We start from the raw sequence: 13,701 nt of genomic DNA, 5'->3' as shown, positions 1-13,701 counted from the left end.
GCTTCTGGCGCGTCACCAAAGAAGTGTGTGGCCTGGCGTTGTCCTGGTGAAAGACAATGCGGCCTCTGTTTATCAAAGATGGCCTCTTCTTCATGAGTGCTACCTTCAAGCGGTCCAGTTGTTGACAGTACAGGTCCGAATTGAGCGTTTGGCCATAGGAAAGCAGCTCATAATAGATTATTCCTTGACAATCCCATCAAACACACAGCAGAATCTTCCTGGCCGTTAATGAGGGCTTGGCCACCGTCTGAGCCGCTTCAGCGGGCTTCGACTACGACCGTTTACGCTTCACGTTGTCGTAAGAGAGCCACTTTTCATCGCCAGTCACCATCCGCTTCAGAAACGGGTCGATTTTGTTGCGATTCAGCAGCGATTCACATGCGTCGATACGGTCAAACATGTTTTTTTGTGTCAACGTGTGTGGCACCCATACATCGAGCTTCTTTGTGAATTCAAGCTTCTTCAAATGGTTAATAACGGTTTGATGACTTATCCCCAGCTCTTGGCCGATGCTACGGCTGCTACTATGCCGGTCTTTCTCGGCTAATTCAGCGATTTTGTCGCAATTTTCGACGACAGGCCTTCCGGAGCGTGGCGCATCTTCGACGACCTCTACACCAGAACGAAAACGTTGAAACCATCGTTGTGCGGTGGAAATGGAAACTGTATCGGGTCCATAAACTGCACAAATTTTATTGGCAGCTTGAGATGCATTTTTGCCTTTGTCATAGTAGTACTGTAAAATATGTCTGATTTTCTCTTTATTTTGCTCCATATTTGCGACACTATAACTCACGAACGGCTTAACCAAACAAAACACTGTCAAGGACTATATTCTAGCGCGCAAAAACAAGCCAACAAGCTATAGTATGACTCGATACAATGAATACAACTAGAACTACGCGCTTACAACGACACCTCGCGGAAATACCGCAGGACCTTTTTGACAGCCTAATATGATTCAACCAGGCATAGCATCACTACTTGGAATGAACATTTCGGTTAATCTGCTACGATTGAAGAGCTATTATTTACACTACGTATCTCGAGGGAATCTTTGAGCCAGTGTAAGGTATACGATGACAAATGACACGTACTCTGGAGCACTTTCCAAACCCACGACTCAAAATTATGGTGATCTTGATTGTGTTACGAAGAGATGCAGCCACCATCGACTACAGTTTGATGGGTTATCACAGAATGCGAATGCTGTATATAATATGAAAATGCTCTGTAGGATATGTTGATGCCAAGCTCTCACCTTTCTTCGTCTAAATTTTCCCATAACCAGGCTTCGGGAAAATATTTCCTCAATTGAATCGGCTTCGGTAATTTCGGTACCGATCGATCATGATTCGCATTAAAAGCTGGAGATGGATCAGGTAGGCCTAAGCTATACAGGACAGTAGGTCGCGAATATAAAATATACGTACGCCCTATAGGGGAATACGTTTTCCTGTTAAATATGATTCAACCATGCTTAGCATCTCTACTTGGAGCGTACGATTAGGGAAAAACAGCTGCGATTGAAGTGTTATTATTTACACTACAGATCAAAAGAGAATCTTTAGTAATCAAATGACACGTACTCTGGGGCGCTTTCCCAAATCCAAGATTCGGGAAAAAGTGTCCTTACTGAAACGGGAGTCTGCAAACTTTGGCTAGCGACTGTCGGGTGCTGAGATGGAACGCTAGTTGTTAGAGCTATCGTACTTGTTGAAACTATCCCTCCAAATGCATATTGATACTGAAGCCCTGTAAATTCTTTTTTATCAATTGTTGACACACATGTTGGTCATAGAATCTATTGTGTTTGATCAACAAGCCGAAAACAAATAACGACGATTGGATTTTTTTTAAGAAATGTTCATTGGAGGGAATTGATATTTTCCCGAGAATGATATTTCAGAAAACGTGGCATGAGTTTTGGATACTTACGTGGTGGTTCGTTAGCGTTTGTCATAATGAGAGCTCCAACATTCTGAAAAGAAAAAAAAATACTATTATTAAAATTATTCCAGTCTGCAAACCCCACTCAATTTACAAATGCCAAAAAAAAGAAGACCGACGCGCAGCAACAATAAAGTTTAGTAGTTTTTTTGAACTCAGTAACATCGCGATAAATCAGATCCTTGAAATGACATATGACTAATACCACGCAAAATCACCTCTCCGCTTTTTTTTGTTTTTGAAACTTTGTATTGAAAGAAACATCGGTCGAAACAGATGGTAGTCGGAAGGGACAAGGTCTGAGCTATAAGGCGGGTGAACCCTAATTTCCCAACCGCAATTTCCCAAATAATGTTTAACCCGAACAGCAACATGAGGCCGAGCGTTGTCATGATGGAATATTATCCACTCCGGTCTGGACGCATACATAAGCTGGTCATTTTTCAGCAATAGTTCGCTTTGAACAGATCAATTGTTGCTGGTGGAAGTCTTCATTGATAATTTGATCATGTTTTAGTAACTCATAGTTGATCACTACCTTTTAATCCCACCAAATACAAAGCATTACTTTGGCATCGTGGATATTCGGCTACGGCGTTGGTGTCCCTGGTTGGCTGGGCTTCAGATGCGATTTTTTGCGTTTTGGATTGCCGTAATGAAACCTCACAAGCGATGAAAACAGTGAAACAGAAGAATCGTCGAGATCCAAATCAATCTGGATGGTCAGGCAGCTAGAAATATCTCAGTTATCCATAGAACTTATTTTGAAGAAGGACCTTAGACACATCAAAGATGTCATAACCTTCTTATTCTACTTCCAACAAAACTCTGCACCATCATATCACAGTCCAAACCTACTCTGGACTGGTGCAAGAACCATCTTCCGGATTTTATCGAAAGAGTGGCCATTTTCTTCAGCTGATATGAATCCTCTTGATTTGTTTTTGCATGGGGATATTTGTTGTTTGTGCTGGTCAGTACCAAGGGACTTACTATGGACAGTTTCAAAAGACTTTTGGTAAAAATATAGGGGATGAAATGTGTTGTTCAAGACACGACCACGTCCATTGTTAACGTAGGACTATGAAATTATAACCGGCGAGAAATAGAACATCGCAGATTTTTAAGAAATAAAGAACACTTCAGTACAAACCATTTGGTAGAACTGACAAGGGCCGATGAATAAATGATTTCAGTGAATGAGGAGCGCGAACGTTTCGCGAGAAAATAAAACGCCGATTTGAGCAGAGTTTCAAATTAACTCTCAGATATAACACGTTGCTCGCTGTCTATGACGACACTGAAACACTAAACTTACTGAATATCCAAGTAATTTTCTTTAGTTTTTTTGGTATTTCTTAGCAACATTGCATTTCCAACGCTCTCAGAAACAAAGCTCCAAAAACACACAGAACCGCTACAGAAAATCCGAACCGGTTTTCACGGAAATGGATTGTTCGATCGGAAAAAGTCACCAGTAAATTATTCACGATTCATCAGTCATCCTGCTAACGACTAGATGACAGTGGTAACTGGGCTTTCCGAATAAATTTTCTCAGGGCAGAGTGTTCGATTTTCCAAATTGTCATTTTTTACAGCTTTCCTATCTTGCCTTCGATGTACTTTCAAGAATATTTATAGATTTCTGTGATACCATCAATATTTTTAATTTTTTTTATTACCTATTACACCTTTCATCTTTGAAGAGTGATTATCATACCACTTTGTTCAGCACGGTATTAAGGCTCAAATCCTTGCACCCCACATGTAACGCTCTCATTTTTAAAAGTTTAAGTTTTCACCAGCACAGATACAGAAATGATGTGGTGCAAAAATACAGAAGCACTCTCCACCAGGCGGCATGGAAATCAATCGCATCACCGTTTTCACTGAACAAAATTCCACGACTGTGTGAGATATCTATCTTCCATTTCTCCTTTGTAAAACAGCATTATAAAGACTGCTGCCTGCTAGCTGAAATGAGACTGTAACTTGAATAATGATGATCATGGTTTGAACCATTAAATCGAAATATTTAAGTTTTTTAACGTAGGACTACGTCTTTCATTTCTGTCCCGAGATGTAGTTTAACCCATATTAGGCCAAGCGTTCAAAAAAACCGAACAGCAACTTTGATAATTGTTCATGACTCTGGAAAGCAACCATATGGCAAGGTTTCGGTATCAAATGATAGCTTAGTTCATTAGCTACCACCAACCATCAATTTCATCAAATTTTGTATTATTTCTCATAACCTAACAAAAAACAAAATATTATACGAGGTATGGCTATTAAATAACGAGACTGGTTACGAAAAAGGGTTATATTTTAAAAAATACGGTACAACGATATGCTCTCCTTCAATATACTCCCCTTGGCTCCTCACACACCTTTCCATGCGTTTTTTTCCATTGTTCTAAGCAGTGCTGAAACTCTTCTTTTGTGATGGCGTTCAAAAGCCGTATCGCTTTTTCCTTCGTCTCTTCTACTGACTGAAATCGGGTACCTTTCAACACGGATTTGATCTTGGGGAATAGAAAAAAACGCATGGGGCTAGATCTGGCGAGTACGGGGCATGTTAGGGCACTGGAATCCCCTTATCGGCTAAAATTGCTTCGCCGACAGCACGTTATGAGCGTTGTGCGTTGTTGTTCGTGTTTTTCGTCACACATGATTTCCGACGCGCACTACAAACCACATTCTATTCAAACCACTGCTGCTCGCAAATTACTATAGTGGCAAAAACATGTTTTCGTACGTTTATAGCAGACACTTCAAGCTACTGAACGCACTATTCGTTTTTCCACCCCTCTCTCTAGGGCGCCCTCCAGGCGCACAGTCTCGTTATTAAATAGCCATTCCTCGTAAAATCCAAAAATATGTAAACTTTTCAACAGTACTACTTTGATAATAGAACATACATTGTGATGTAGACGGAAGAAAATAATTCTTGAAGATTTGGGTTCCTGTAACGCCAATTCTAAAATTTACATCAATAGCTTTCGTTACAAAAATATTTTTTACAGCTTGGTCGTTAATGAGTTAATGTTTCGAAAACGTCAGCGTCATGATTTGCGCTTGTTATTTTCGAGTAGAAATCGATTCCTCTTTTGAGCGTTAATAATTCTTTTCCGGCTCAATGAAGTGATATGATAATCACTTTATTCGAAAGTTAAAAATCTAAGAGTTATATGTTTGTTATTTATTGATTGCTAAGCCAACGGTAGTCCCACGCTAACCTTGCGGTTGTATCACAGATATAACCCACTTCTAGTTTTGTTTTTTGCAATCTCACTATTACAGATCGAGCATGAAGAGCATCTATGATGTTTACAATTTACCCAAACTCAAGCTCAACGTGAGCTAAATCAGATGCGTAAGGCCGAGGACATAGTAAAGGCGACGCGATGCGTGCGCAAGCGTGGGATCGTTTGCGGCAAAGTTCTTTAGTTTACGACTGTGGAAATCAAATGCAAACCGCCCGGACCTGACATAGTAAACGCGATGCGAACGCGATTTCAATGCGGCGAAACTGTGTGTGGAGTGTTTTGCCGCGAGTTAACGCAAGTGGTGGTTGCCAGACGATTTTCATAAATATCTTCACAATCGAACTCATCGAAAATAAAGATTTTCGTTTTGTTCGATGAATTATATAACTTTATTCTAATTTACATAATGCATTTAACGAAAACGTTACGTTAAGGGCGCTTAAGGGCTATGTTCACAGATAAAAACGATCTCACAATTCTCGCGTTACTTTTGAAAAGGTCCTATGTAACAAATGTAAACAAATCGAGTTAATGGATGCACGTTATTAGTTTTCAATCATTGGATGCATTACAAAAACTATCGTTCACGTATCTATTTTCTACATCTTTTATCGCCGATACAAAAAATATCCTATGTACAGATTGGGATTTTAAGTACCCGGCTGTTACTTCGGACGTAACTTACCTCCGACGCCCGAAACGTCCAAAGTACTAAAGCAGTCAAAACAACACGATGTCGTACTTCGGTCGTTTTGAGTTTTTGTTTTTTTTACAGGTGTTGTTAACGATTTCAGTGCAATTCAACGAGTGATAACAATAATAATCTGTCCTAAGAACGAAATGCTGATATTTGGATTGTTGTTTAGTAGTCAGTTTCAAATTTTTCTCGTGCAACGTAATATGTCCAACGCGGGCAGTCAAAATGTCCAAAGTAACATTTTTCACTCCGAAACTTCAACTTTAATCTCAAATCACGGAACAACAGTTACGATTGGTTTTTCAGAGTTATTCTTGACTGCTAGTGGTGAGAGTAGCGATAAAGATCGATTGCTTTTAAGACAATTCGCGGAATAATGTTCGGGTTTTCAACTTCGTTTTTCTCGACTAAAATGTTACATTGGACCTTTTGAAAAGTTACGCGAGAATTCAACTGTTTACAAAATGAAGACATGTTATCATATCTGTCATCCGTGTGCTGGGTTGTTTACATGTGGAATGGAGTGGAATGAAACATCATAAAACGCGCGATCTGAAGCGATCAGTATGTCATAGCACGCGATGAGCTCCAATTCATCGCTCCGCATCGCATCGCACCGCACCACGTTTACTATGTCCTCAGCCTAAGACATTCACGGAAATACCCGCTGATTTCCATGACAATCATGAAGCAATACCAATTTATGTTGCCTTTTTAGGAATTCGAAGATGTCGTTTCAGATCAAAGATGAGCAAAACTGTTCGGCTTCGAGCCATGATTACAATTAAACGTACTGCTTCATTTGAAATGATCTATGTCATTTTTAAGAAGGTATTTTTTTCATATCTATCAAAGGGAAGAGATAACAAATAACAAAACAAAAAATAACAAAAAAGGCGGATTGTTCCGATCATGGGAATGAACATTGTGATGGAAACGGCATGAGAAATTTGATCCTTCTTGTGATCTTTTTTCGCATTGCACATACTGTGCTTCTTTGAAGCTAAGGATTCTCGGAATAAGCAAATATTAATTGTGATCCCGGCAGTGGTATGTCGTGACCGAGTGACACCCGGGGCGGGTGTACCGGGTATTACCCTCTCCGTTTAAATTTTGGGCAAATGACTTCTGTATGATTATATTTGAGCAAACGAAAGTGAGTTATTCAGTGAAACTTTAGTTCCAACGTGAAAATAGAATAACACCATTTCCTGACAAGCGAAGTTTATTCAAAATCTTGGACTTTTTTTCGGAAAAATATAATGTACTAATCATGGCGTGGATGTCACACAGCCCTCTCATAGGCAATCATGTTTTTGATGCCAACATCTGAGCTGACATCTGACAGCTGAGATGTAGGCGCTTTTATAATTTTTAACCTCACTGATAACTTTGATGTTTCCATCATCCGAGCACATAAGAAGAGATAGGTGGTATCAGGGCCCTGGCATCAACCCTCTGAGGATGACACCCGGGGCGGATCGTCAACCTGGCTCCCGTACACAACGCCACTGGATCTCGGAATCCACTATAAATATAGGACAAAAATACTGCCGAATTGAATGTATCTGCAATGCCGATTTTCCCAACTTCTTGGTTTCGAAATCTAAGTTAGGGAAACATTCCGATTTGCAAAAACGCAAAGTACCCGCAACCTGCATCTATTTTGCAATGCCGATTTCCCCAGGTTCCGTGGTTTTGAAGTCTGTGTTAGGGGAACATTCCGATTTACAAAAACGCAAACGAGTACAAAATACCCGCAGCTTGCATCTATTCCGCAACGCCGATTTCCCCAGGTTCCATGGTTTTGAAGTCTGTGCAAGGGAAACATTCCGATTTGCAAAAACGTAAACGATTACAAAAGTATCCGCAGCTTGCGTCTATTTCGTTTCCAAACCTTTGAACTTATACTCCAGTATAGAAATGGAAGACGTAGTCCTACGTCAAAATCTGAGTTTCATAAGTAATAAGTGTCATTTGCGCCCTAAATTTGAAAAATTGAGCCAAACAGCTCTCCTAATATTTGCATGGGGCATTTATCAAAATCGCGTCAAACTCCACTTCATAACTATAATATATGAATAATTGCATCCAAATCAACGAATCTCGCAGGTATTCTTGAATAGCACTATCGTTTCCAATTCAGCACTACAGTCCCACGAGCATATCAATGATAAATCTATATGTTATTCTTACACTTTAATTACTCACACTGAAATCATCGTACGTTGGTTGGAATCTCCAGGTAGCCAACCGCTTCTTCCGACCATAACCATAACTTCGCTGTTCGTACATTTTCAGCTCGTCAAACACTTTGCTACCGGTGATATCGTTTCCACTCTTCAACAGCAGAACACTTTGATCCACTCCGAGCAGCCCAACGTAAGAATCGGGATTCGTGCTGATCGTGATGTCCATGTCCTCACCGGGTTTGCTCTGGGTCTTGGACAGCGATACCTTGAGCTGTGGTGGAACAAACAAAACGTATTCATAAAGAACTGTTCTGAAAGTGGTTCTTGCAAATAATTACGAAATTCGGCAGTTCATTTCCAAACTCAATGTCAACACGGTCGCTAATCAGCTCGCCATCATCTTGTACGAAGTACACAATCAAACGTGCTCTGGGCACCATAGCGAAGCTAGCCGGAAAACGGAAAGTGTGAGATTTACGATCGGGAACGGAAATGGTTCCCCCAACAATAACATCTCCTCGTCCAAGTACTTGGTAGCTGAAATACTTCATCGGAACGGTAGCAGTGACATCCACCGTTAGATCCTTATTGATTGTAGGCCTGGATAAAAGAAAGTCATCACACTTCGATCATAGTTACAGATTTACCCCTACATACACTTCGGTTAAAACCTTTGCTCGCATATAGGCATTACCCGTTGCCCTCTCTTTTGAAATCCCACCGAGATAGAAGGTCGATCCTAGGTATACGGCCTTGAAATCCATGTAGCTTGGTCCATCTTCAGTGTTCACAACCAATTTTGCCATTCCATTTTCATCCAAAGTATAGTTACGCTTCGTTATTGTTCGGTTGGGGTATCCATACTCCTGAGTTACTTCAATCTGGTTCGTAGTATCCTGTACCGGACGTCCATCCTGGAAGGATGCCTTCAGCCAAGCTGTGTACGGCAGTCCAGGCTTGAACTTGTCTGAGTTTTTAATCAATTCCATCTTGTATCTTTTATCGTGAATAGTAAATTTGGCCGTAGTATTTTGCTTTCGCCCCGTCAACTCCTCTTCAACGATCGCCTCAACAACGATATCCCTCGTGTAATCACCTTCCAACTTTATTTCGCTTCGCAGATCAAACTGCACCGAACCTTTGCCGTCGATCGGAACCGTCTTCCTAGTAATCACATCACGCTCAAACGGCTGAACATAGTGGAAACGGAAATCCGGATAGGCCGACACGGTGGCCTCTCCCTTAACGGGCTTCCCGTAGGTGTACTTCGCACGCACGATCACTTTGACGGATCCATCTTTGAATGTTGTGATTCCGGGTGACTCCACGCTGACCTCGAATTTGGGCAGCACGTATTCGTCCACTTCGAATTCTTGTGTTTTTGTCTGGGGAAAAAAACGCAATAATAATAGATACTTTTTATAAGTAAATTTAACCAACCGTTCCCAAAACCTCCACATTGATCAACCATCGTCCCAGCACGGGTGCGCTAGAAAGCGGCAACTCGGACTCAAACACGCCCTTGACAAGCTTGGCGTCTGTCCACTGCTTTATGCGGTTTGCCTTGCCATCGGTGATGTGAATCTTCACCGCGCCCACCTTCTGCAGGGGTTTCGTGTTGGGATCGAGCACCAACACGCGGAACCTGACGGTATCTCCCGGCTTGTAAATAGCCTTATCTGTCTGGACAAACACCGAAAAGCTTTTAGGTTGGAACGTGAGACTGGATTCGTTTTTGAAAATGAACCCAGATAACCCTTCGGCGATCAGGCTGTACTCCGCTTGGGCGATATCGCCAATCTGGAAGCAAACATTATGCAACAATATTATGTCATACCCATTCCAATTGCTTCTCGTGTGTCAATTTGACCTACCGCGAATGGAATTAGACGCGATTCACCTTGGTTGAGGTTGACTTCCTCGCTGGCGATAGGAGTTGCGCTATCGGTGTTATTTAGCGTGATCCGAAATTGCACCGTTTCCGGTACGTTCAGATTGCTAACCGATACGTGGTACTCGGAGTTGGGCCTCAAGAGATTCGATGCCACGATGGAATAAAATCTGGAAACAGAATAGAAATCAACATGGTGGTGAGCGATCAAGACCGATGTTTGAAAACAACAACATCGGTTTTCCAGTAGTATGATTGATAATCAACGGTCAATTATCACGATAGAATTCCATATAATTAAATAGTGTAATTATTTGCAATAGCACAAGTGGTTTGAATGGCGACCGCAGAAGGGGAAGTCCACAACGTCGGATCTGAATATGCTCAAATTGTTTGAATTGTATAAACTTTTGTTCGATTGTATAAACATTCAAACTGACGCATTTCAGAAAACGGGGAATAATTTATTTAAAGTACTGCTCATGAACATGTCCAGTCAATTTGAAACGATACAGGTTTTGGAGCACCAAAAGAACATCAGAAGAAGAGTCATTCGGACCGCTTATCAAAATCGCATCTTTTTTTTTGTTTCTCACTCGCCGAGCGCATGTCTTCTTGTTCTAATCAGAACCCATCATAAAACAACCGAATCCTTAACCGGTTTTTCGGATGGCATCATCGTTTCTTAAAAAAACCGGGTTCAACCCAATGTTACCTGGAAGTCATTCAATCCGTCAAGATCAAATTATTCCTGGTTCCCTTTTTATTAAGTTCACCTAATGCTTCATTCGCATGTCATCTCTGATTGAAAGCTGAGCTGTGTTTGAAAAAGTTAGCAAGCAACGATCATATTTTTTTACCGCGCAGATCACTGGAAGTATTTTAGAACAGTTTTTGTTCACGATTTTTCTGCATTGTGGCTGGAATCGCTTTTTTATGGGGACAAAGCCGAGCGTTCGCAATAAAATGTGCTCGATTATACGATTTAATGTTTACACGAATAACAATGGATGATGTTAATGGGAAAATGGGGAAAAACATTCCGTATCGTTCTTTCGATTGCAACATTGTGTAAATTTAAGAAGTTTGAAAGTAAAAAAATATCACAAGCGTACGTTCAGGACCTAATTTCACTGTTGTAGTTACTCAAAATATTGATTTTGTGATGAACTCGATGGCTGGAACAATTTGTATTTTTCGCCAAAACCTATTATATTCTGTAGAATATATACCTCGCGTAACTTTTGAAAAGGTCCAATGTAACATTTTCGTCAACTCGAGAAAAACGAAGTTGAAGACCCGAACATTATTCCGCGTATTGTCTTAAAAGTTATCGATCTTTATCGCTCCTCTCACCACTTGCGATCAAGAAAGTTGAAGCCAATGAGCGAAAAATGTTACATTGGTCGTTTTGACTGTCCGCGTTTGCACATTGGACATATTACGTTGTACGATAAGAATTTGAAACTAACTACTAAACAACAATCAAAAATCAGTATTTCGTTCTAAAGACAGATTATTATTGTTATCACCCGTTGAATTTAACTGAAATCGATAACAACTACTGTAAGAAACAAAAACTTAAAACGACCGAAGTACGAATTCGTGTTGTTTTAACTGCTTTGTTACTTCGGACGTTTCGGGCATCGGCGGAAAGTGGCGTCCGAAGTAACCGCCGGGTGCTTAAAATCCGAATCTGTACATTGGATATTTTTTGTATCGGCGATAAAAAGATGAAGAAAATGGATACGTGAACGATAGTTTTTGTAATGCATTCAATGATTGAAGACTAATAGCGTGCATCCATTAACTCGATTTGTTTACATTTGTTACATAGGACCTTTTCAAAAGTTACGCGAGATACCGAAAATGTTGTAGTTTTAAACCTTCCGGCTGAACCTTTTTAATTGTTGACGTAGAACTACGCCTTTCATTAAAGGTGCCAAATCAGAAAACTGGTTTTTACGAAATAAAGTTAACGTTAAAAACTATTTTTGCTGCGAGGGGATTTTAACGATTTGCATACCAATCGAATCGGAAGCTTTCTAAGATTTGTTTGATATGCTATATATTACTATCCCATAGTCTGTATATGGTTTAAATTGATAAAAATTGGAAGCAATCTTATTTCCCTATACATTTGTTTTCTCCATTTGTGTGCTGTCAATAACGAGCAAATTATCAACGAGCAACGAAGGGGTAATCGTAAGATGTAAAGTCTCCGTGAACAAAGGAAAAGAAGAAGAAGAAAGGGGAATGTTTGCTTATAATATAAACAGTGGATCTCGCTGGGGAAAACGTTCATTCTTTGTGAGGACACTGACTAGATAACACCGCTGCTGAGCGAGCTGGACGGCGAGGGATCGAGTGGGGGGGGGAGTGAAGGAGTAATATGAGGAAAGAGTAGAGTTTTCCAAGGACCTTTTTGAAGGCTAGAGACGAATGAACTAAAGAAGTTTAAAGTCTATTTAATTCAACAAGGAAAGGAAAGACAAACGTTCAGTATCGTTCTAGATACGAAGCAATGAACATCGCTTGTTCTTCCTTGTTCTGCGCCATCACATGTCTTCGTTTCGGACTGAGCTGTGGACGCGACCAAGTTACTCACTCGCTGATGTCTCTGGCATTGTAATCATTGCATCAAACTGACGCCATTGCATTAATGTTTTGAGCTACACAATTATGTGGGGAATCATCAAGCTAGGCTATCGTCAGCTCAGGAAGAAAATAATTGTTCTGGAATTCTGCCTGAGATTTGGTCACGCATGGCGGTAAGCTAATCTAGACAGGCAATAACAATAGAAAGGGCTTTTGTTGAGAGGAGCGCAAAATGGAGATAAGTGTGTGTGTATATTTCGATGCTTCAATATGGATATATATGGATATTTGTGTGGGTACGTGCGAGCTTCATAACCCGTACGCGAAACCCCATTTGTATATGCTCCCGTGTGCATTGGTGGTGCAAATTATGCAGCCGTAATGATAAATTTAAACAAGGAGGGGAGATAGCGGGAGGGAAATATTTGCGCTAGGATATTAGTAATGAATCTCTGCTGAGGCCAAATATTCAGAATTTTTCCAAGCAGTTGACATTGTTTGTTTTCCGTCATCATAAAGGCTTCGTTGGTGCCTTTGAAATTGCATCAATGCATTGAATCGACGCTATGGCGAAGCAGGCGTTAAGGTTGTACGCCAAAACATTATTTGGGGAATACCAAGGATCTTGAATGTCGTGCTGAAATTATATAAGTTATTTAGGTTCGCGTGCCAGTCGCAAAACTGTTTTCAACTAGGATTGCATTTGCGCTAATCTTGATCATAATGAAGCAATGCAACTTTTTTCGAGGTTGTTGAGATTGACAGAAAGAGATTATTCACTTTTAATTAGTAACCAAGAAAGTAAATGTTGTTCTGGAATTTTGTATGTTATTTGGTTTCGCTCGGCACTAGCAAAACTTCCTCCACCAAGAATGACAGCTGCGCTTATCTTGAATATGAGAAAGTAATGCAACTATTTTCGAGGCCAGTAATATTAACAGAATCGTTTTGTTTAGAATAGCGCAAAATGATGAGAATTGTTCATATTTTTAGTCGCTTAGAGCCACCAATGTATGGCTCTGTATGTGTGCAAACGCTTGTTTGGCGCTTGATTTAGTTTATCTACAACGTAATTAAGAACAAGTTATCCTTTTTTTTGTTCGA

At 40.4% G+C, this 13,701-nt stretch overlaps 1 protein-coding gene across 18 annotated transcripts in view; it reads right to left on the bottom strand.

Annotated features, from left to right (window-relative positions):
• The window catches only part of LOC129778316 (thioester-containing protein 1 allele R1-like), an 83,555-nt gene that overhangs the window by 55,524 nt on the left and 14,330 nt on the right, over positions 1 to 13,701 (bottom strand). For 16 of the 18 annotated variants that reach the window (XM_055785147.1, XM_055785144.1, XM_055785150.1 and 13 more), the window contains exons 2-7: positions 9,983 to 10,169; positions 9,549 to 9,908; positions 8,766 to 9,493; positions 8,447 to 8,708; positions 8,128 to 8,379; positions 1,939 to 1,981 (exon numbers count right to left, since the gene is read on the bottom strand). In XM_055785147.1, the coding sequence (XP_055641122.1) occupies positions 1,939 to 1,981; positions 8,128 to 8,379; positions 8,447 to 8,708; positions 8,766 to 9,493; positions 9,549 to 9,908; positions 9,983 to 10,169 (1,832 nt within the window). Of the gene's footprint in view, positions 1 to 1,261; positions 1,437 to 1,589; positions 1,756 to 1,938; positions 1,982 to 8,127; positions 8,380 to 8,446; positions 8,709 to 8,765; positions 9,494 to 9,548; positions 9,909 to 9,982; positions 10,170 to 13,701 lie in introns of all 18 variants that reach the window. The other 2 variants (XM_055785155.1, XM_055785151.1) reach the window with 2 other exon arrangements.

The sequence above is a fragment of the Toxorhynchites rutilus genome, chromosome 3 (genome assembly GCF_029784135.1).
Source record: "Toxorhynchites rutilus septentrionalis strain SRP chromosome 3, ASM2978413v1, whole genome shotgun sequence".
NCBI lineage: Eukaryota > Metazoa > Arthropoda > Insecta > Diptera > Culicidae > Toxorhynchites > Toxorhynchites rutilus.
The sequence above is the reverse complement of the archived record's forward strand: the minus strand, read 5'-3'. Positions and strand labels throughout refer to the sequence as shown.